Raw genomic sequence first — 25588 nt, 5'->3', positions numbered from 1 at the left:
TCCTGACCTAATTAAAGAGACTGGCTCACCCTTCCCAGAATCCTCTGCACCGAGTAGCAAGTAGCCATTTTCCATGCTAATGATTTTCCTAAAACAATCTGCAACAATTCGGCAACATCTTAGGCCATAGATCTTAAATTTGAACATGAAATTGAAGATATTTTATCAAAGTATCTATATTTTTTATTCTTTTTGCGATCCATTCCATTTTCATATGGTTATTTAAATGGGTCACATGCATTCAAAACAAAAACAACAAATAAGATTCTGGGAAAGGGGAACGGGCTCCTTTAAAATCCTTTCTCCTTCACCACAGCTAATATGTTAAAATGATTGTTGCAGAATTAGTTGATAAGTGCTGAACTTACAGCTCCAGGACGGGGGTCAGGAACTTCTCCGGTGTACGTCACCCATTTTGTAACAGGATGGTTATTGTACAGCATTTTGAATTTGCCTTCAGAGAACACTTCCCTGATGTCTTGTATCCCATAGGCACACACTGCAGAGAACTGTGATGTGCTCCTATCAGTTAAATCACAGCAATGAAATGAACATGTTAGGATGGAGCTTAGTAAAACTACTTTTAATTAAGTGTTGGGTTTCTGCTAGAGTTATGATTTTCTACACAAGTTATTTAGGTTTTTACTGGCTATGACATCTTGGTAGATAAAAATATTTAAGCAATTTCTAGATTTACATCGCAGTCTAATTTGAAATTAAGGCAGGTTTCGAATCCCTTAAATACTTTTGTCTTCACCTCATTGCATCATGTAACCTCCAAAAGTGAATGCATTTCAGATTATAGTACAAATCTGCAGGGAAAATACACAAAAATAAAGCAGTATCTAAGGCAATTGTATCCATGATTGAATTTGACTGACAGAATTTCATTTGATTGTGTTGTAAACCAAATAATAAGTCTCACATACTGCATATTATGAGGATCAGTATTTATATTGCATACACCAGTTTAAACTAAAGACAACAAGGTGGTGCAGCATGGCTGTCTCAAGCACCAGGGTCTGTGGTTTGATCCTGTGCTCGGGTTATAGTTTGTGTAGAGATTTCCTTTCCTCTTCTGTTTCCTCCAGTTTCCTCCCAGCTCCCAAAACCATGCCAGTACATGGAGTGGCTGCACTAAATTGCCCATAGATGTGAATGAGTGTGTGAATGTGTCTGATGCCTTTTGTTGTATGGGAACATAATGGGTATGTAGTACACATATAGGTTATTACATATCTACTATTACATTCAACAAATCAAATGCAGTTTATGAATCAGAAATAAAAGACTGCTGCAATTTAAAAGAGAACACATTGCAAATTAGGAATACACTGTGCAGTTCTGTAGTTAATGGCAAACCATAAATCACTAGAAATACCAGCGAATTTTAAAAGCTTATTAGCTTATCCATGTGTCCTAATCACCTTGGGCATTCCTCGACCTTAGGCTGATCTAATACAAGTGGTAATGTTTAAGTCCTCCATTTTAGGGTTTGATTGCTATGTGCATTGTCAGACTGGTATAAAACCACAATCATGATTACATATAATATCAATAATTGTCTTATAATGGTGATTTTTTTTTTGCAGGGTCTTCATTACAGTTATTCAAACCTACTCTTTTGGCATATATGAACTGAACCATACTCACGTCTGAGGAGTGAAGACTCCATAGAACACACAGGTTGTCCAATTGCCTGGGCAGAAGAGGAACACATCCTGTATAATTAAAGGCAGTTTGCTTTGAGGGACAGGACAATCCAGATGAGCCTTTAGAAATGAAGTCCACTTCTTCTGCAATATCCACTTTCCTCCTCTATCCCCCTAGAAAGGAGAGATCAGAGGGAATGAGAATAATTGCTGCAATGCTGCAAAAAAAAGGACATCTTATCAAGTGTATAGTTATATTTGTTTATTCATATTTATTTCATTATACACTTTATAATGTATTATGCACATTGTAAAATGTATTACACATTATAAACATAACCAAATATTTATTGGAAAAGTATTCTTCTATGGGCAGATAATATTTTGAATTTTAAGCATTTATTTCTCAAAAGAATCAAAAGTATCTGCCAATAGAATAATAAAAATATATTTCACTGATGCATGAAAGTATCAAAAGCAGGCTGAATCTTATAATATTTGATTTATAATGATTTCAAAATCGAAATATTAGATACATTTTCACGTATTCAAGATATTTTCACTTGCTAAGATATCATCTTTGTTCAGTGAAGACAAGTTGGAAGTGGTCTGGTTGGTTGAAATGAACATACATGGTGCTTTTATGTAGAGCGAAGTGTAAAATGTTCATTCAATCATCGGGAGATTGAGTTCAAAACATAAATGACTCAATTTGTGACGTGTATGGCTATCAAAAAGCAAATTGTGGGTGTCTGTTAACTCATGCACCATTATGGGCAAAAGTGAGTACACCCTCCTTCAAGTCTATGTTTTTACTGATCAAGGTCGAAATAACAATTGTGAGGTCCTCATTAATCACTATAAACAAACAAATAACCTCAAGTGACAACAAAAATACACAACAGATTTCAATATGTTGCCTTTTTTTTTTTTTTTCAAAATGTAAACCAACGTTCAGAAACCAGGTCAGAAAAATAAAGTACACCATATAATTTTGTGACACGTACAACTGTTCCTGTACAACATTTTGTAACGTACTATTGCCTTTAGCAGTAGTAATTTAAAGTACATGTTTTCTGCAGGAATTTATCAGTCTCTCACGTTGTTTTGGAGAATTGTTTTTCCCCCCTATTGTTGATAACATTGCTTCAATTCATTGATGTTTGAGGGCATTCGTTTATGCATGGCTATCTTAAAGCATATATGCAGAGCCATGGCCTCACTTTCATTTATAAATGCCTTGAGACCTCAAGAATGGCACAGGAATAGTGTTAAGCGTTAACAATAAATCTAATATAGTAATTTTTACCATTAAAGTGATTTATATAGGTAGCAGTGATGAGTAGCATGCCAATGTGATGGACAATGGTGTAACATAGGGAAAAAAATAAAAAAATTCAGGTTTTGATTTTATGTATTGAAATAACTATTAGGCACAATTTTTACAATATCTATATAAATTAGTTGTTTTTACCCATTTTAACCTTGAAATCAGCATTTTAATGATTACCCATAATGCACTGTTTATCCCGCTAAAACAAGCAAAAACGTCATAAGACAGTGGAAATACTACCTTTATTACCTTCACGTGGCGTCTTTCTCGATCGCACGTGCCTAGAAGCGTACCTTCTAGAACATTCCTGGGTGGTCACGGACTGTCACGTAGCCTAGTTCGATTGTGAAACTCGCTAGGATGGAGTATTTTTGCGAGTTTAGTGGCAAACTTTTGCGCTGCAATTTCTCTATTCTCGAAATTTGTAACCTGAAACCCTACAAGAGATGTTTCATAATGTTTGGGATTTTGAAAAATGCTTCTAGCAAGTTTATTTTGCTGTATTTTTCCGTGAAACTTGGCATAAATCATCCTTAAGTGATGAGCGTGACATTGTTATTTTGGTATGGGTCACGTAGTTAGTTGGAAGCGGGAGAAATGAGAGTTTCTCAACTACAGCAGCACTTCTCACCATAGATGGCTGGCGTGTTTCACAGCGTTTGGAATTTACTAAATCGACTAAATCTCTAGATCTACTGAAGCTACGAGGATATAAATCACCAGGATTCTAATTTACTGGGTGAGAAGTATTATATATTTTTTGAAAGGTTTATTCGCGCTACAAGTCCATGAAAGTTGGAATTGTTCATGAAGGGGTTAGTTAGATTTTGGTAGCGTGACGCGCACAACAAGCAAAAGAAAAAACAAATTTTCTTCCGAATTTCCTTGCTTTATCAAAATTATTTTTTGATACATTAAAAGACTGTGTGTTTATAATATTTAAGCAATTTTTTTATTATAGAGAATATTTTATCAAAACTTTCAAAACAGCATTCAAAGTGATTTTTCACGGGTGTAAATGTTACGCGTGACGTGCATAATTACGTTAAATTTTAAGAACTAAAATTCTGTTAAAAATTCTAGATTTGTGCTATCATTCTGGGGTTTTGCTGAATAATACTTTAGGGAGTTCTCTTACAATGCTGAAAATTCAATGAGTTTTGGTGAAATTCTAGAAAAGTTATTTACATTTTAACGTGCCTGATAGCGATTGTGCTCACACAGCGTGCTACTCATAAGTCTGAGTGAATGACCTTGACGTCCGTAACATCACAGCAGGAAGTCTATCAGTCTCATCGCCACTAAAACACAGAGCTGACTGCCACTCCAATCCTCCATTTTGAGCTAATTTATCGCCATGCCACATAGATGTATTGCTGGCCAGTGCAGTAACACAACAGAAGGTGGATTTATGTTGCATTCATGGCCCAAGAATGTTCAAACTGCAAAGATTTGGACGCGTTTTGTGAGAAGTTCATGGGCACATTGGACGTCTACGAAGTGGTCTCTCCTCTGCTCTGCACATTTAACTGAAGACTTGTACGAGACCTCTGATCTGTTGAGGAGCGTTGGCTATAAGCCCGTATTGAAAGAGGGTGCAGTACCAATAATTAAAAGGAAAAGAAAACTACAAGAAAAGGAAAGTATTTATTTAATTTAATTTAATTTTTTAAAAGGAAAGTGAGTTCAGTTGCACCAGTCCTCCCGCAGTGAGCTGAGAGTTGTTGCTAAAACCTGGGATGGAACGGGACGTGACATATCGCTTGGGCAGTGACCTCCCTGCAGTTGTTGCTAAAACTGGTGACATCCCACTCCGTCCCGGGTTTTAGTAATTGCCTGAGCCCAGTAGTAATGATGGACTACACAGTATGAAGAAAAGTGAATGAGTGGAGGAGCTGTCTTATTCCTAAACTGGATAGTGCTGCCATCTCTCCCTTACATGGAAGAAGTGAATGAACGGAGAACTGAACAAACAACTGAAAGTCAGATTGTTTCAAAAACAATCGGCCTTCAAGAAGCGAGAACACAGACGGGTAAGCTCTGACTTTCATTTGGATAAAAAAAAAAGCCACCACGTTGTTTATCTGCATTTAGATTAATACATGTAACTTGTAGTGTGTATTTAAGTTACCGGCATAAGATTATTTAATTTGCTTCAGAATGTGATTGTCTCAGTTCAGCTTATTATTTAATTAGCCTTTTACGTTTTATCAGTGAAAATGCATGCATGTACATGTATGTTGCATAAGTTATAACACCTATCCTGTTTTAATGAGAGTCAACCCACAATCAATGAAGTCAAATCAGTCTTAGTTGAGCAAGTCGGTAATGGTATTTCTTACTTTCACCGTAAATTTTTATTTATATGACTTTGGTCTATAGCTGTAAAAGGCCTCAGCCTTAAAACCAGTTCCTGCTGTGATGTCACGCGCTCGGGGCTGGCTGGCTCAGTGGGGCAGCTCGAATGCCAACTTTGCGGTCGATTTTAACTCTCAAAAATATATATATATTTTTTATTCCCATTTATGCAGCATACAAGAGTCAAGGATGGAGATACTATCCACTCAGAAATTTATTTAAAAATAAAGGCTCTGCATATCTCCTTTAAGATCCCACCACAGCATCTCAGTGGGGTTGAGGTCTGGACTGTGACTTCACCATCCCAAAACCTTGATGTTTTCTTCTTTAGCCATTCAGATGTCAATTTTTCTGGTGTGCTTAGGATTTTTAGTAAATTTTTGGCCCAGCTTTACCTGCTGGGCAGATGGCTTCACATTTGTCCCAAGAATATTCTGGTAGAACATGCAACCCCTACTACCATGCTTGACAGTAGGTGGGAGGTTTTTGTGGCGATATGCTGTGCTTGGTTTTCACCAAACATGGCGCTATGCATGATGACCAAAGAGCTACATCTTGGGCTCATCAATCTAAAGTATATTGTTCCCGAACTTTTTTTAAATGCAATTCTGCAAAACTGAGTCATGCGACCACATTCTTTTTGAAGAGAAGTGACTTTTTCCGGGTCACCCTTCTATGAAAGCCATAGTTGTTCATTCTTTCTGATTGTGCAGTCATGAGCATGAACATTTAATGTGCTTACAGAGGCCTGTAGGTCATATGATGTAGCTCTTGGATTTTTTTTTTTTTAATATCTCTGAGCATTAATCGGTCTGAAATTGATGGGATGTCCACTCCTCAGAAGACTGAAGACTGTCATTATGTAAATAATCCTTTTTACTATGAGTAGCACTGATCCCTTGACCTATGCCTGTTTCTTGACCATGATTTCTGCCTCACGATTTGGCTACAACTGCAGTTTGCGCCACACCCACTCTCCTCTGCATCTGTAAGGGCCTGCATTCTGACAGGATACTTCGCCATTATGGATGCAGCAGAGTAGGCTAAGCAGACTGCAATCCATGCACAGGGGCGACTGTTAAGAAAACACCAGCAGATCATAAGTGATCTCAACACCAGGATGACACAACTCACTGTCGTGGTGTCGCAGGCTGTTCTCACACATCCCTCCTCTCCTTCCTGCATGCCCTGAAGTATTACTCAGCCAGAAAAATTTTCCAGGGAAGCCTCCTGTTGTAAAGGATTTCTTCTTCACTGTTCCTTGTACTTCACTTCTCTCCCGGAGGCAACTGATGAGCACAAGATCTCCCAGTTTATCAGTCTTCTCACCGGTAAGGCCCTTCAGTGGGCAAGCATGGTATGGAAGCATGGGGGCGAACACACCACATCATATGACTATTTTCTGGAACTTTTCATGAGTGTGTTCGACCATGAGCCAGAGGGGATCGAAGTTGGAGAGAGCCTGTTCAAGGAGAAAGGAGTGTAGCTGAATATGCACTGGACTTCCACACATTAGCTGCCGGCAGTGGCTGGAACGAGCTAGCCCTGAAAGCCTCATTTCGCCAAGGGAGCAAAGGGAGGGCCTGTGGTCTGCCCCCTCACTGTCCCTATGACTGTGCTATCGACCTCCTCCCAGGTACTCCTCCTCCTCCTCCTCCTCGAAATCGTATTTACCCATTGTCCCTGACTGAACAAACAGCCATGGAGGAGTACATACAGGAAGCCCTGTAACAGGGGTATATCAGACATTCTACATCCCCAGCCTCAGCGAGGTTCTTCTTCATTGAGAAGAAAGGGGAGGAGGTCTCTGGCTATACATAGACTATCAGAGCCTGAACCAGATCACAGTAAAATACCCATATCCTCTCCCACTGGTGCCTTCAGCCTTAAAACAACTCAGATCTGCCAAAATCTTCTCTAAACTTGACTTGCGCAGTGCTTACAACCTGTACAGGATTCGTGAGGGTGATGAATGGAATCCCACTTTTAGCACCACCACAGGCCACTTTGAATACTTCGTCATGCCTTATAGCCTTTCTCATGCTCCCAGTGTCTTCCAGTACCTCATCAACAATGTGCTCAGGGACATGTTTGGGAGGTTTGTTATTGCCTACATTGATGACATCCTGATTTACTCCCCAGATGAGAACACCCACCATGAGCACATCAGGTCAGTGCTTTCTCGCCTGCTTCAGCACCACCTGTACATTAAAGCAGAGAAATGTGAGTTTCACATCCACCAGATCTCATTTCTGGGCTACATTATCAGTTTGGAGGGGGTGAGCATGGACCAAGCCAAGGTCACTGCCGTGACATTATGGCCCACTCCTATGTCAGTTAAGGAGTTGCAATGCTTTCTGGGGTTAACCAATTCCTACTGCCAATTCATCTGCGGTTTCAGTACCATCGCAGCTCCTTTCACCGCTCTCCTGAAAAAAGGACCTTGATGCCTCCGCTGGAATCCTTCTATTGATCAAGCTTTCAACCAATTAAAGGGCTGATGACACGTTTTTGACATCTTTGGCGATGTTTTATAACATAAAAAGTAATTCCCGATGATCCATATATTAATTCACGAAGGCGCCTATTTTACAAGTTATGATAAAAAACGCGGCTATTTGGGCAAATTTGACGGGGCTGCAGCACCCAGGAGACGAATGAGGAGGAGGGGCTATATAACGTCAGCGAAAGAATCTTCCTCCTCACTTACCAGTTTGTTGTTGATGCGACAGGTGTTCAGTTTGTCATTATTAGTATTATTACAGGGGCGCAGATACGTTTTTTGAACTGGGGGGGACAAAAAACTGGGGGGGACAAAAAACTGGGGGGGACAAAGCTGCCAGCAAACCAACCCCAACCCTGATATGCCTGTCAAACTTGTTGTGGGTAACCATAGCAACCAAGCTCGAGCTCGCAACCTGTGCAGTCTGCGCAGCTCAACCAACCGAATATCAGTCTTTGTTTTGTTTTATGTGAGTTGTTGCAACTATGTATATACTGCTGTGCACCTCAATAAACTGAATGGTAATTAGTCTTTTGATTTTTCCGTGAGGTTTGCCTTATGCAAAGAAAGACAGCATAGATGTTTTTTCCTCCCTATAAGTGGGGGGGACCGAAAGAGGTGAATTTAAATCTGGGTGGGACGAATCCCACCCGTCCCACCCTCTATCTGCGCCCGTGTATTATTATTATACATTATTATACATTATTTTATATATATATATATATATATATATATATATATAATCTCATTATCTCTAGCCGCTTTATCCTTCTACAGGGTCGCAGGCAAGCTGGAGCCTATCCCAGCTGACTACGGGCGAAAGGCAGGGTACACCCTGGACAAGTCGCCAGGTCATCACAGGGCTGACACATAGACACAGACAACCATTCACACTCACATTCACACCTACGGTCAATTTAGAGTCACCAGTTAACCTAACCTGCATGTCTTTGGACCGTGGGGGAAACCGGAGCACCCGGAGGAAACCCACGCGGACACGGGGAGAACATGCAAACTCCACACAGAAAGACCCTCGCCGGCCATGGGGCTCGAACCCAGGACCTTCTTGCTGTGAGGCGACAGCGCTAACCACTACACCACCGTGCCGCCATATATATATATATATATATATATATATATATATATATATATATATGAGAGTGATTCCACGCTTATGGGTACTGAAATGGGGACATGAACTTATTTTTAAAAAGTCACCTAAAACCATTTCTTTTTTTTACCATCAGGTCACAAAACATGTAATCTTTAATGAATGATATGTTAAAAGATAACTTTAATTTTCTGAGATGTAATAAAAACATATTTATATGCCAAAGTCAGAACGTAACAGAAGTGTTGTGGACATATATATTCTCAATTTTAACAATGTAGAATTACTTTTTGAAACATAGGAAGGTGATGTTTTAGCAAATATAATTAATAAGCATGTGTAGTAGAATAAACATACACATTCTTTCAATAAGATTAACATGGTATATAGCTAGATTGTAATTAATTTGTAACAGACGTGAGATGGACAATCGTAACAGAAGTAATGTAACAGACATCATTTTGGAACTCATAGGCTTGACTTTGGCATATAAATATGTTTTTATTACATCTCAGAAAATTAAAGTTATCTTTTAACATATCATTCATTAAAGATTACAAGATTACATGTTTTGTGACCTGATGGTAAAAAAAGAAATGGTTTTAGGTGAATAAGTTCATGTCCCCATTTCAGTACCCATAAGCATGGAATCACTCATATATATATATATATATATATATATATATATATATATATATATATACATACAACCCCGATTCCAAAAAAGTTGGGACAAAGTACAAATTGTAAATAAAAACAGAATGCAATGATGTGGAAGTTTCAAAATTCCATATTTTATTCAGAATAGAACATAGATGACATATCAAATGTTTAAACTGAGAAAATGTATCATTTAAAGTGAAAAATTAGGTGATTTTAAATTTCATGACAACAACACATCTCAAAAAAGTTGGGACAAGGCCATGTTTACCACTGTGAGACATCCCCTTTTCTCTTTACAACAGTCTGTAAACGTCTGGGGACTGAGGAGACAAGTTGCTCAAGTTTAGGGATAGGAATGTTAGCCCATTCTTGTCTAATGTAGGATTCTATTTGCTCAACTGTCTTAGGTCTTTTTTGTCGTATCTTCCGTTTTATGATGCGCCAAATGTTTTCTATGGGTGAAAGGTCTGGACTGCAGGCTGGCCAGTTCAGTACCCAGACCCTTCTTCTACGCAGCCATGATGCTGTAATTGATGCAGTATGTGGTTTGGCATTGTCATGTTGGAAAATGCAAGGTCTTCCCTGAAAGAGACGTCGTCTGGATGGGAGCATATGTTGCTCTAGAACCTGGATATACCTTTCAGTCTGGTGTCTTTCCAGATGTGTAAGCTGCCCATGCCACATGCACTAATGCAACCCCATACCATCAGAGATGCAGGCTTCTGAACTGAGCACTGATAACAACTCGGGTCGTCCTTCTCCTCTTTAGTCCAAATGACACGGCGTCCCTGATTTCCATAAAGAACTTCAAATTTTGATTCATCTGACCACAGAACAGTTTTCCACTTTGCCACAGTCCATTTTAAATGAGCCTTGGCCCAGACAGGACGTCTGTGCTTCTGGATCATGTTTAGATACGGCTTCTTCTTTGAACTATAGAGTTTTAGCTGGCAACAGCGGATGGCACGGTGAATTGTGTTCACAGATAATGTTCTCTGGAAATATTCCTGAGCCCATTTTGTGATTTCCAATACAGAAGCATGCCTGTATGTGATGCAGTGCCGTCTAAGGGCCCGAAGATCAGGGGCACCCAGTATGGTTTTCCGGCCTTGACCCTTACGCACAGAGATTCTTCCAGATTCTCTGAATCTTTTGATGATATTATGCACTGTAGATGATGATATGTTCAAACTCTTTGCAATTTTACACTGTTGAACTCCTTTCTGATATTGCTCCACTATTTGTCAGCGCAGAATTAGGGGGATTGGTGATCCACTTCCCATCTTTACTTCTGAGAGCCGCTGCCACTCCAAGATGCTCTTTTTATACCCAGTCATGTTAATGACCTATTGCCAATTGACCTAATGAGTTGCAATTTGGTCTTCCAGCTGTTCCTTTTTTGTACCTTAAACTTTTCCAGCCTCTTATTGCCCCTGTCCCAACTTTTTTGAGATGTGTTGCTGTCATGAAATTTCAAATGAGCCAATATTTGGCATGACATTTCAAAATGTCTCACTTTCGACATGTGGTATGTTGTCTATGTTCTACTGTGAATACAATATCAGTTTTTGAGCTTTGTAAATTATTGCATTCCGTTTTTATTTACAATTTGTACTTTGTCCCAACTTTTTTGGAATCGGGGTTGTATATATATATATATATATATATATATATATATATATATATAGTTATTATGCCTTCGCGTTGTGTTGCCGGCTTTTGCTCCAAAACCCACAAGGATGAGGTAAGTTTATTCAAGTTTCCCAGAGATCCCGAGGTGCATGCGAAGTGGATGAAGCAAGTCAGGCGCACACGTGACAAGTGGGAGCCCTCACCAACATCCGTCCTGTGCTCTGAACACTTCGATTTGGATTGTTTTGACACCCTTCCCAGCTTAAAAGAATCTCTTGGGTGTTCAGTTCAGCACAAACGTGTGTTACTACCATCAGCAGTGCCTACAGTCAGTGTTGCCAGATTGGGCGGTTTCCCGCCCAGTTGGGCGGTTTCAAGTGCATTTTGGTGGGTTTTGAACAGTATCTAGCAACACTGCCTACAGTATTCTGGCGACTCCTCCAAAGACAGTCCTCCTGTCAGAACATGTGTTGTGAAACGACATAAGATAAAGATACATAGAGCTATAGATTCTACATGATAATCATAAATGTAATCATAAAGTCGGTGTGATATCAGTCATGTATTTGCTTGTGAAAGCTTGCGGCTTTCATGTAACTGCCGCCTAGCAATGAGAGGCAAAGGGTAAAGAGGGTAGGCTATCATAGATTCTATTCGGAAGAGATCAACACAATTCTAGACTCCCAGAAGAGGAAGAGCTAGCACTAGAGAGTTCACCAGCGTTTTCATGCGCCATTTCCATTGAGTAGAACCAGAGTAGAACAGCCAGTGAACCGCAGCGTGTTCTTCCGCTGACGTCACAGCATGGCCGCGAGCCACGGACCCAGTTTTCTTGCGCTGTGCAATTAAAAGTTGGATATTTGCGTAACAACAGCTTCTTTTCACATAATTATAACAGAAATCTAACATGTTTGCCATGTTGTATAGTTTATTTAAGAAATTGCATAGAGTCATGTTCGTGTCATCAGCCCTTTAAAGACCACATTCACCACAGCTCCCATACTGCAGTACCAAGACCCATCCAAACCCTTCATCGTGGAGGTGAACGTTTCTGAAACAGGAGTAGGAGTACTGTCACAGTGCCTTGGTGAGTGACCCAAACTGCACCTTATAGCATTCTACTCAAAGAAGCTCAGCCCCACTGAGAGAAACTACGACATTGGTAATCAAGAGCTTCTAGCAGTTAAATTAGCTCTAGAAGAGTGGAGGCACTGGTTGGAGGGTGCAGTGCACCCATCCACGATCCTGACAGATCATAAGAACCTTGAGTACTTGAAAACAGCGAAACGTCTGAACCCCCGTCAGGCCAGGTGGGCCCTGTTCTTCTTACGATTCCAGTTTACCATCTTCTATTGTCCCGGTTCCCAAAATACCAAGGCTGATGCTCTATCCCAAATCCACTCATCCTCACTACACTCATCAGAACCTACTACCATCTTGCCACCTGAATGCTTCCTACAAACTGTAACCTGGGATGTAGATAGAGAGATCAGACTGACACAACCCACAAACCCTTCTGAAAATTGCCCACCTGGACTATTACATGTTCCAGCCAGACATCAAGGCAACCTCATCACATGAGCACACTGATTTCCTGCCACTGGACACCCCAGCAGTCATCGCATCTACCAGCTCCTACAAACAAGCATTGGTGGGAAAACATGATTTCTGACATTAATCATTACATCTCCTAATGCTCCATCTGTGCCCAAGCCAAGGTTCCTAGAGCTCCTCTTGCTGGCAAGCTATGTCCTCTCCCGATACCCCAGTGGCCTAGGTCACACATCGCCCTTGACTTCATTACTGACTTACCCCACTCACAAGGCAACACTGTCATCCTGGTCATGACTGATAGGCTCTCAAAGACACTCGGGCTCATCACACTACTGGGTTTACCTACTGCACTTGAAACAGCTGAATTGCTATTCACTCACCTCTTCTGTTACTATGGTATCCCTGAGGACATAGTCAGTGACCAGGACCCCCAGTTCACCTCAAAGTTATGGTCATGATTCATGGACAAGCTGGGAGTATCAGTTAGTCTCACATCTGGATATCACCCCCAGTCCACTGGCCAAACAGAACGAGCTAATCAAGAAGTGGGGTGCTTCCTCCGTGTATACTGTATGAGAAACCAGAAGGATTGGGTGCAATTCCTTCCCTGGGCTGAGTACACGCAAAACTCTCTTAAACATTCAGGCACTCAGCTAACCCTGTTCCAGTGCGTACTTGGATACCAACCTCCATTCTTTCCATGGGACGACACCCCTATGCAAATTCCAGCCACTGACTCATGGTTCCAGAGGAGCCAACAGATATGGGAAGAGGTACATCAAAGACTGGAGAATGTCAATGTCAAGTACAAACACTATGCTGACAAACACAGAAGCGCCACTCCCAAGTATGCCCCGGGTGATAGACTATGGGTTTCCACATAGGACTTCAGAAGTCCCAACTCCTGTAAGAAGCTTCTGCATCCATAAGTGCCTGCGTTCTGACACTTACTTTGGAATGGTGAATATCAAATTGTTTGGAAATGGCCTTATAACCCTTCCCAGATTGATAAGCAGAAACAGTTGTTTCTCTGAGGTCATGGCTGATGTCCTTTCTTCTTCGAATGATGTAGATGCACATCTGAGTGCTCCAGAACACCAAACTGCCAAAATGTCTGCAGTTATAGATAGTTACATTCCTTGATGATTATCAAACCTTGTGCATTTCTATAGTATGACCTGCCTGCAACTTACTCTCTTAATAATTGTGGAAGTAGGAAGGAATTTTCCCACCTGATTTATGAATGTTGGCTTTTTGGGAAAAATTATATTGAAATCTGTTTTTTTTTGTTTGTAATTGTGGGGTTGTTTTTAGTTTATTTTTGTCATCACCTGAGATTATTTGTTTGTTTCTAGAAGTTGGTAAAGACCACACAATTGTTATTTAGGCCCTGATGAATAAAAACATATAGATTTGAAGAAGGGTGTACTTTCTTTTTCCCACGACTATGTATGAAACAGGGCAGTTAGTGCTGTCCTCCAATCATGTTTAGCTGCCCTAAGATGTTGAACAAGCAGTTAGAAAAGCTGTTGTATGTGTTGGGGAAACTAATCATTTGCCTGAAAGTGACTGAATTTGGGCCCTGTGATGACCTGGTGACTTGTCCAGGGTGTACCCCGCCTCTCACCCATAGTCAGCTGGGATAGGCTCCAGCTTGCCTGCGACCCTACACAGGATAAGCGGCTACAGATAATGGATGGATGGATGACTGAATTTAGGAAAAGCACTGTAATGTTAGCCAAACAACGTTCTATTGCAGGGAAGAATACCTTACAGATGCGGGCCACCCTTGACACTTGCATCTTATTGTAGGAGTCATACTCTACAGCTGTTTCACTAAAGAAGAGGTAAATCTTGTCATCATCCCCCTCTGGGTTTTCCTTTCCCTCCGCAATATGCTGCATGCCAATAAAAATGGGGTCTGAAATCACAGTAATAGTCAGTGATAATCTTAAACTGAGTAGAAGAATCTCAAGTTCAAAGAATTAAAGAATATCACAACAAACTAGATGTAAACTAGAAGTTTCAATTTTATACAATTCCAGAAATGTTTCAATTTCAGCAACAAATCTTCTATTTCCAAAATCTTTATCCCTTTCAAAGTGCAATAAGATTTACATAAAAATTGATGTTGGTGTCATGTTTGATCTTTACATTGACCAACATGACTTTGTGTGTGTGCATTAGGGTGCATCAGTTGCCCTCACTTTCATAAAATCTGATGCATTTTTGTTTGGGTGTTCCTTTTCACCAATAAAGACATCCTGTAAAATTTTTTGACCATATTCAAAAGTCTAATGGTGGCACCATGAGGTTCATTTTTTGCCAAAAAACGCTTATTTTATGTTTTCGCGTAAGGTTTGAATCACAATGTTGGACTCCATTTATTGATTTCTTGTGACCCAGAGATCATGTTAAGAACCTTTGCAAGGGATTGAGAAGCATTAATGTGATTCATAATACATTTGTATTGTTTAAAAGTAGTTGAACAATGATTCAATGAACAGCTAAAACTCAAACTGTGCTTGATAATATATTTAGAATATGTACTAAAAATGTGTATCTAAGATATTTGGTATACTATATAAGGTGCCATAATGTTTCATGAAAAGTGATTGAAATTTTGTCATAAAAGTCATAAAATAGCAGCTTTTTCCATAACTTTGAGCTCCTGGTGCCACCATTAAACTTTTGAATTTTGTCAAAACATTTCACCCAGTGTGTTTTCTTACCAAAAGGAACATAAAAACAAAAATGCATCATGATCGGAGGAACTTTTCATTTTTAGGGGGCAACTGATGTACCCTAGTGTGCGTGTGCACACACGTGCGCACGCCTGTATGCACACTCTTACCTTTGAGACAACCAGACGAATAATCAGATCGTACAGTGTAATTTAAGCTTCGCATCACAGCCATGTCTGAGCCCAGGAAATTCATAGATGTAGCAGAGTACAGCTCTCCATCTAAATGCCAAGCAGAATTGTAATATTGTTATAACATTAGGGTGATACCATTCGGCTATATTCCTATGAAACCATTAAAAGTATAATTTTAGCTAAGATGAGCAGCATCTGTATTAAAGTGCCTGGGCATTCATAATGAATATAATGCATTTACTAAACTGAGAAAGGAATTTTATAAAGAGTAAAGAACTAAACACATTAAAGAGATACTAAACATATGTGTTTTTTGAGCTGTAAACTAAATGAGGTGACCGTACTGTAATGAAGCACATCAATACTGCTGTTAATACTGACAAAATTACCATTTTTATCATTGCTATTTTATGGGTTGAAAATGGCTCAAATTGCCATTCTATTGGTTAAAATAATCCTTAACTTTGCAAGGCCAATGCTGATGTAGAGTCAACGTTTTGGTACTTCTCTACATCATAATGTTCTTTTTTTTTTTTTTTAAAGACTGTTAACAGCTTCTAATCAGAAGGGCAGCCCACCTCCCCTAGTCCCTGCCCTTGAGTGGGAGTCTGTGAAACTGCCCTAATTTTCATATATTATGCTGATTGAGACTCATCATTCACAGGAGTTTACACTCCCCTCTTCAGATGCTCCCCACCTCCCTCCTTTCAGCCCCTCCCCTCCCCACTTCTCAGCCCTTCCCCACCTCTCTCTTCTCCTACAACCCCCCCACCCCTATCCCTACCCCCCACACACTTTTTGAAAAGCTATTTTTTCAAAATTATGCACTGGATTAGGCTCAGAGCTGGAGTGACATTACACTTTAAATAACTCCCTAACTGAACATTGTGTGCTTTAATTTGTTACGTCATGGAGCAGTTACACATTAAAAGTGATGAAGCACCTACCAACAAGTTCAGAGGCGTATCTCTGGAAAGGATCAAATGGACACCTCCCCTTCCCATCATGTTCTTTATTTTCCAGAGTCAGGTTGCCATCTGTATAAGACTGGAAGACAGAACACAGCACAGGCTATATGAAACATCTACATGGTGTTACGATGCAGCAAAATATTCACAAAGACTGAAACTTTGCTAATGTCTACAATAACATGATGACATTTTGCAGTGAAATAATGTGACATATTACTCACCATTAAATCACAAGTTGGATTGAAAGCATTGGTACCACACACATACATCTTGTCATCTGGCATTTCATGAAGGATCCGGATGTAGTTATAACACTCGGTCTGGAACGGAAATAACAGGGTCCAGTGAATTATCACAGTCTGGACTGTCAGAAAACAGAGATTCAGTTCATTCCAGACCAGGTCACAGAACAATACAAGATAGAAGAATAAATGTGGAATAATTTCATGGGGGGGGCTTTACGGTGGTGTAGTGGTTAGCGCTGTCGCCTCACAGCAAGAAGGTCTGGGTTCGAGCCCCGTGGCCGGCGAGGGCCCTTCTGTGTGGAGTTTGCATGTTCTCCCCGTGTCCGCGTGGGTTTCCTCCGGGTGCTCCGGTTTCCCCCACAGTCCAAAGACATGCAGGTTAGGTTAACTGGTGACTCTAAATTGACCGTAGGTGTGAATCGTTGTCTGTGTCTATGTGTCAGCCCTGCGATGACCTGGTGACTACCAGTCAAATGTTTGGAAACACCTTCAAGATGTTTTTATTTATTTTTTTTCCTACATTGTAAATTAATACTGAAGTCATCCAGACTATGCAGCAACATGTAAGGAATCATTTAGTAAACTTTAAAATGTTAATCAAACCAAAATATGTTTTAGATTCTTCAAAGTAGGCACGTTTTGCTTTGATTACAGCTTTGCACACTCTTGGCATTCTCTCAATCAGCTTCATGAGGTAATCACTTGAAATGGTTTTCCAACAGTCTTGAAGGAGTTCCCAGAGGTGGTGAGCACTCGTTGGCTGCTTTGCCTTCACTCTGCGGTCCAACTCATCCCAAACCATCTCAATTGGGTTTAGATCAGGTGATTGTGGAGGCTACGTCATCTGCTGAAGCACTCCATCACCCTCTTTCTTGGTCAAATAGCCCTTACATAGACTAGAGGTGTGTTTTGAATCATTGTCCTGTTGAAAGACAAACGATAGGCCCACTAAGCGCAAACCAGATGGGATGGCATGTCGCTGCAGAATGCTATGGTAGCCATGCTGGTTAAGTGTGCCTTCGATTTTGAATAAATCGCCAACAGTGTCACCAGCAAAGCACCCCCATACCATCACACTTCCTCCTCCATACTTCACTGTGGGAACCACACATGTAGGAACCATCCGTTCACCTTTTCTGTGTCTTACAAAGACATGATGATTGGAAGCAAAAATCTCAAATTTGGACTCATCAGACCAAAGGACAGATTTCCACTGGTCTAATGTCCATTCCTTGTGTTTCTTGGCCCAAGCTATTCTCTTCCTCTTGTTGTTCTTCCTTAGAAGTGGCTTCTTTGCAACAATTCGACCATAAAGTCCAGATTCATGCAATCTTCTCTGAACAGTTGATGTTGAGGTGTATGCTACTTGAACTCTGTGAAGCATTTAGGTGGGCTCTTATCTGGGGTGCTGTTAACTTGTGGTTTCTGAGGCTGGTAACTCTGATGAACTTATCCTGTGCAACAGAGGTAACCCTAGGTCTTCCTTTCCTGGGGCGGTCCTGATGAGAGCCAGTTTCATCATAACGTTTGATGGTCTTTGTGACTGCACCTGGGGATACTTTCAAAGTTCTTGAAATTTTTCGGACTGAGTGACCTTCATTTCTTAAAGTAATGATGGACTGTCGTTTTTCTTTACTTAGTTGAGTAGTTCTTGGCATAATATGGATTAGAACAGTACTCAAGGGAACAAGATGGTGTCGTAGAGTGAGCAGCACTGTTCAGCAGCTCCAGTGGCTATCTTTATCTTTTTTTTTTTAAATATAAATACGTGTTTGTATAAAAGACATACGAAACAACTGCGAGGGAGGTACCCTAATATGAACCTAGACACTTATTTTGGACAAAAATCGACTATGGACAAAAAATTGATGAAAAAAACGAAGAATACTCCTGCGAAATCTAGCCTGAGAGGTGAGCAAACGAGGGCAAGCGCTATGGAACCTAGCATTGTCCAGGCTTTGGATAATTTATCAGATAATCTCACGAAAGCTATCGACACGAAAATCTCCACCGTACTAGATGCCATTAAAGAACAGACCTCACAAATTCAGGCTGTTGCCACACGCATCGAAGAGGCTGAAAAACGAATCCTCGATGCTGAGGAAGCGGCCACAGCCTCAGAAGCTAGGATAGCATCACTTGAAAAGCAGGTTCATGATATGCTTGAACATGTCGATGACTTGGATAATCGGGGTTGCAGGTGTAATGTGCGTGTCGTTGGCTTACCGGAGGATTCAGAAGGGAAAGATCCAGTGAAATTTTTAGAAACATGGATTCCCGAACACCTCCAAATGACGACGAAAGGCAACCGCGTAAAGCTTGACCGAGCTCACAGATCCATGGCACCAAAACCCGGCCCGAATCAGCGTCCAAGGCCACTGATTTTGAAGTTCCACAACTTTCGAGACAAACAGCGAGTAATGGAGGCGGCAAGGCGGCTAGGATCCCGTGATCAAGATGGCTCTACATGCAGGGAGCCCAAGATCTCCTTTTTCAACGACTTCTCGGCTGAAGTGGTATGGAGGCGCAGGGCATTTGATGATACGAAGACACGACTGAAGAAACTTAACGTGGCATATGCGTTGCTCTATCCGGCTTCTTTGAGGGTGACATTGGACGGAAAACAGACGAGATTCAACTCTCCTAAAGATGCCGCATTATTTGTACAGTCGCTGGAGGAGGGACGCAGAGGTAACGTTAGGTCGAGCCAGAGCAATGAGTCTGAGGATGATAAAGTGGACACTGATTAGCCTGGTAAATTTGTAAGTAGTACCTCCCTGCTTAACGTTAACGAAAACTCGTATATTTTATTTGTCTAGCCACAGTGAGTGTGCTGAAATGTTTTTTTTTTCTTCTTCTTGGGTTTTTTTTTTTACTATTCTTATTGAGGGTTCTTTTGTTGTTGTGTAAGGGGCGGTCACACAGCACTCCGCGTCTATATCACGTACAAAAAGATACAAAAATCTGGTGGACGTGGTCGTAAGTGCTAATTTTTGGTCAATTTTGGCTTTGCCGTGCTTTGTACGGGGTATGGCCGTCGGCCGCTGTTTCACTGCTGCAGCACTGCCTAAGCACAGCTAACCAAGTCCAGCCACGCACCCAGATGTTCCGTACCACCCTCCTCCTCCTCCTCCTCCTTCTTCTTCTCTCAGCAAGGATATGTTGAGCCTGTATCAGTTGGTTCTGTTGGTGCTGGAGCATTAAGATGAGGACATCACAGCGTTGAGGGTTCATGTTCACCCCTTGACATCTAGACTGCAAGTGCCGAGGTCTCAGAAAATTACGGTATTTATACATGCCGCAAATCAGAAGTGATGCAGAAGTGATTAGACAGTGATCAATCGAATTTAGAACTTGTTTGAGACGTCGTTTAACGGGCTTAGACAGTGCTATGTACGCGGAAAAATCCATTTCTCAGTGATAAGCCGCTAAACACACGCTATATCCCGTGATACCAACGCGTAACACCCGTCTGATGACCGTGCTCTGCCCGTGATAGACCGCCAAACTTTCGCGTCTTACCACGTCTCCCCAAGTTTTAATAACGGCCGGGACACTGATTATCACGTGTTTTTCACGTGTGTTGCACGTCTTTACCACGTGTGCCGGCCGTGGTTGTCCGCGGTCTAAAGTTTTGAGCAGTCCAAAACTTTTTGCCGCGTCCGACGCCGTTCCGATTTTCCCCTGCGTCCTGTCACGTCTGTATATCGACTGTAACACGTCTTAACTTCGACATCAACACGAACAACATCGTCTGCTTCACGGGAGAGCACTTTTTGACGGGTTTTGGCCGTGATAAAGCCGTAAAGCGCTGTGTGACCGGGCCTGTAGGCTAAAAGCGCCTCAATAGTGGCTTTACTTATGGTGAGAGATGAGGATTGGATGGCAAGCTATTTCAGCTGGCCGAGGATGATGTTTAGAGTTCCCTGCAGGTTAGGTAGCAGGGATATCCCCCGTGAACTTTTAAGTTGGACTTGTTTTTCTTTGTATGATAGTTCTTTGTTACACTATCAGCAGTGTTTCTCTCTTGGCTCAGTGAATGCATTATGTTTTTTTTTTTTTAACGTTTTATGACACATGCTCAGTATAGGTTATTATTTGTGCAAGCTTATAATTGATAAATTATATGATAAATTGTGCCTCTGTACATGGAACATAAAAGGGGTTCATAATCCTGTTAAAAGAAGAAAAATTTTGACCTTTTTGAAAAGAGGTAATATTGATATTGCTCTCTTACAAGAAACGCACTTAAATGATGAAGAACATTTAAAACTGCAGCGGGGAGGTTTTGCACAAGTTTTCTTCTCTTCATTCACTTCAAGGAGTAGAGGGGTAGCTATATTGGTAAAGAAGAACTTACAATTTTCAGTACTGGATTGTGTTAAAGATAAAAGTGGCCGATATGTTATTGTTAAGGGTGTTATACAGGGTGTGACCATCTCTATTTTGAATGTATACTATCCTCCTGCTCATCCTTCGGACTTCATAACAAAAGTGTTTTTGGATTTTTCTGCTATTCAGTCAGATATTGCCATTGTAGGTGGGGATTTTAATTGTTTATTAAACCCAATGATGGACAGGCTCCCCCCTAAAGCTATGCCTCTCTCACCACAAACTAAAGCTCTCAGTGCAATTTGTGAGGAACTTGGATATGTAGATGTTTGGAGAGCTCTTCATACTACTGATAAAGCATATACTTTTTTTTCTGCTCCCCATGGCTGTCATACTAGAATTGATTACTTTTTTCTATCAAGGCTCTCTTTGCACAGAGCTTTGTCCTGCTCTATTGGCAGCATCTTGATTTCTGATCATGCTAAAGTGGTTTTGGATCTCTCCATTAAAGGAGTGAATAGTAGGGTGAGATGCTGGAGACTGAATACATCTATTTTGAAGGATCAAACATTTCTTGATTACTTCACTACGGAATTTGGGTATTTTTTGACTACTAATTCCCAGTCCACAGATAACTCAGCTTTACTTTGGGAAACTACTAAAGTGTTTGCTAGAGGGTTAATTATTGCTTTTTCAGCCAGTAAAAGAAAACAAAAAAGGGAGAAGCAAAATAAGTTAATGGTGGAACTCAAAACTAAAGAAGAGGCTTATGTAGCATCCCCATCCCCTGCTATTATGGCAGAAATAAATGCAATAAAAATAACCTTAGATAATCTTCTAACACAAGATGAAGAGATCAAAATTCGATTTATTAGACAAAGGATGTATGAACATGGGGACAAACCTGGAAAGTATCTGGCTTATCTCACCAAGAAAAGAGCGGAGTCACAAACCATTGCAGCCCTTGTTGATGTACAGGGCAATCTCATATATGAGAATAAGCTTATTAATGACACTTTTAAGATATTTTACCATAATCTTTACACTTCAGAGCAACCATGTGGTGTATCTGTATTGATGGATAATTTTTTTGCTCCATTGGAAATGCCCACTGTATCACCAGAGGATAAGCTTATTCTTAACTCCCCTGTTTCCAGAGAAGAGGTGATTAATGCTATAAAAGTACTACAGAATGGGAAAGCCCCAGGACCTGATGGGTTCTGTGTTGAATTCTATAAAGAATTCTCTGGCTTATTAGTGGATCCATTGGTTAGCATGTTTAATGATGCATTCTCAAAAAACGAATTGCCCCAGACATTAAGAGAGGCAAATATCTCTCTCATTCTTAAAAAAGGGAAATGTCCAGAGGCATGTGGCTCCTATAGGCCCATATCCCTTCTAAATGTTGACAGAAAGATTTTGGCAAAAGTTCTGGCCACACGCCTTGAGGGTTTATTACCAAAGCTCATAAAGGAGGATCAAACCGGATTTATTAAGGGACGAAACTCTTCTAACAATGTCAGGCGTCTTCTGAATATCATTCAAGTTTTTAAAAGATGGCAGATTGGTGGTTTGGTGCTTTCTCTGGATGCAGAGAAAGCGTTTGACCGAGTTGAATGGTCTTATTTATTTTACTGTTTAGACAAATTTGATTTGGGAGATAATTTTATTAGATGGGTTAAGGTCCTATATGATAACCCTCAAGCAGCTATTCTAGCTAATGGTATCAGGTCTGGCAACTTTTCTGTATTTAGAGGTACTAGACAGGGTTGTCCCCTGTCCCCCCTTCTTTTTGCCTTGGTCATAGAGCCATTGGCAGAGGCCATAAGGACAACACCTTCTATTCATGGTTTAAAAATAGACAAGATAGACCATAAGATAAGTCTTTATGCAGATGATGTCTTGATCTATGTTGCAAACCCGGAAACATCAATACCCATATTACTCAATGTTATTGACTTGTTTAGTAAATTTTCTGGATATAAGATTAATCTGACAAAATCAGAAGCCATGCCACTTGGGAGTCTTAAGTCAGTTCCTAATGTGCTGCCTTCTTTCCCCTTCAAGTGGTCCCCAGGGGGCTTTACATATCTAGGTATATTCATAACCCCTGAATTTCAACAAATGTACAAAGCCAACTTTGTCCCACTATTTGAGAAGGTGAGACAAGATCTGGAGCGTTGGAGTTCATTACCAATCTCCTGGCTAGGACGCATTGCTATGATCAAAATGAATACTTTGCCTAGATTACTGTATCCTATCCAAATGATTCCAATTTTGTTTTCAAATGCAGTTGTGAAAAAGCTAAATGGCTGGCTTAGTGCATTCATTTGGAGCAAACGCAAACCCAAACTAAAGATGACTACCTTGCAGATGCCGCATTCTGAAGGTGGGCTAGATTTACCGAACTTTAGAAAATATCAAATATGTGCCCATATGCGATATATTTATGACTGGTTCTTTGTCGACAACGGGTCTGTCTGGTTAGATGTGGAAACTTCTCTATCTAAATACCCATTAAGGGACTTGTTGTTCATCAAAAACTTTAAAACAATTAAATCACTCTGTGATAATATTATCACCCTCAATACAATTAAGGCATGGCGACTAGCCCGTAGGCTTGAAGGAAGGTCAAAACTAACATCAATTTACACCCCCATCTTGAACAATCCTGATTTCCAACCAGGATTGATGGATGCTGGCTTTAAGCTTTGGAGTGGCTATGGCATATATATGTTAAATGATCTATTCTCTAATAAGACGATAATGACATTTAGTCAACTGGTTGAGAAATACAATATTCCCAGACAGCATTTTTTCCGTTATTTACAGATAAGACACTATATATTACAAAGTACAACTCTCACTGATAACTGTGAAACATCTCCCCTGGAGAGAGTGCTGTTTGGAACATATGGGAGGATGTCTATTAGACTACTTTATGGAGCTCTGCGCACACTACCAGCTGTAGGCCTACAGGAGCTTCGAGAAAAATGGGAGACTGAGCTCTCTGTTACAATAAGAGATAATGAATGGCATGATATGTGGACCTATGCTAAAGCAATTTCAGTTTGTAACCGGGCTAAATCAATACAGTTCAAGATTTTACATAGAATGCACATATCTCCTAACCGCAGACATATGTTTAATCACACTTTGTCACCAATGTGCCTCAAATGTAAAACAGAGATTGGTACTTTAACTCATTGCCTATGGTCATGTCATAAACTGCAGAGCTATTGGTCAGATGTTGTAACGGAAATGGAAAAGATACAGGGTGTGAGGGTAGAAATGGAACCTATGTCTCTTATTATGGGTCTTCCAGGCAGATCTGTAATGTCAAGGAATCAGAGACTTTACTGTATTCTAACATACGCAGCTAGAAAAAATATTCTATTGCAATGGATCAGTGATAAGGTGCCTACTATTAAGGGTTGGCATGATGTATTGTTTGGTATGGTACCTCTAGAATATCTTACATGTGTAGTACACTCAAAGTCAAACCAGTTCTTTAAGGTTTGGGAACCATATCTGAATTTTTTAGACCCGGATGTGTCTGATATTATGTTACAAGGATTTTTTGAAAGGTAATAGGAAATTGCTTGATGCTGTGTAACTGTCATAACTATGTTTTTGTAATAATTATTGTTTTGTGCATGTAGCTGAGCCGTGTTGTTGTGGTTGTGTGTTGTTTGTTTGTGTGTCTTTTCTAAAGTGAAAACCAATAAACATATTTCTAAAAAAAAAAAGAACAGTACTCAAATAGGGCCATTCACTGTATACCAACTCTACCTCTTCACAACACAACTGATGGTCTCAAACACATTAAGAGGTCAAGAAATTCAAGAAATTAACTCTTGACAAGGCACAGCTGTAAACTGAAAACCATTCCAGGTGACTACCTCGTAAAGCTGACTGAGAAAATGCCAAGATGTGTAAAGCTGTCATCTAAGCAAAAGGTGCCTACTTTGAAGAATCTAAAATATAAAACATATTCTGGTTTGATTAACACTTTTTTGTTTACCAAATAATTCCATATACATTTCTTCATAATGTCGATGACTTTAGTATTAATCTACAATTCAGAAAATTTTAAAATAACGAAAAACCACTGAATTAGAGGGCATTTCCAAACTTTTGACTGGTAATGTATATATTTATGGCAGGGTTTCCCGCAGAAAATCAGTTAGTCAAGGTGGTGACCAGGGGGGAGGGGGCGTCGCGTGGTGTCCTGTTTGGGCGACGTTGGCGAGAAATCTGGATCACAGGGCCAACAACTTCTTTAAGGGCAACAGCCTTCTTTTATTTACTGAACTCTTTATAAATAAACAAAACAGTTAAAGTGCAATAACAAAG

General features: G+C 40.4%; 1 protein-coding gene across 1 annotated transcript in view; it reads right to left on the bottom strand.

The window, feature by feature from the left end:
- LOC132871296 (semaphorin-4E-like) overlaps nucleotides 1–25588 on the bottom strand; it is a 65731-nt gene that overhangs the window by 16221 nt on the left and 23922 nt on the right. Inside the window, exons 4-9 of the mRNA XM_060905412.1 lie at nucleotides 16877–16975; nucleotides 16632–16731; nucleotides 15661–15771; nucleotides 14576–14727; nucleotides 1654–1826; nucleotides 369–522 (exon numbers count right to left, since the gene is read on the bottom strand). Of these exons, the coding sequence (XP_060761395.1) occupies nucleotides 369–522; nucleotides 1654–1826; nucleotides 14576–14727; nucleotides 15661–15771; nucleotides 16632–16731; nucleotides 16877–16975 (789 nt within the window). The remainder of the gene's footprint in view (nucleotides 1–368; nucleotides 523–1653; nucleotides 1827–14575; nucleotides 14728–15660; nucleotides 15772–16631; nucleotides 16732–16876; nucleotides 16976–25588) is intronic.

This window comes from Neoarius graeffei, chromosome 23 (assembly GCF_027579695.1).
Source record: "Neoarius graeffei isolate fNeoGra1 chromosome 23, fNeoGra1.pri, whole genome shotgun sequence".
NCBI classification, from domain to species: domain Eukaryota; kingdom Metazoa; phylum Chordata; class Actinopteri; order Siluriformes; family Ariidae; genus Neoarius; species Neoarius graeffei.
This window is presented reverse-complemented; position numbering and strand designations above follow the sequence as displayed.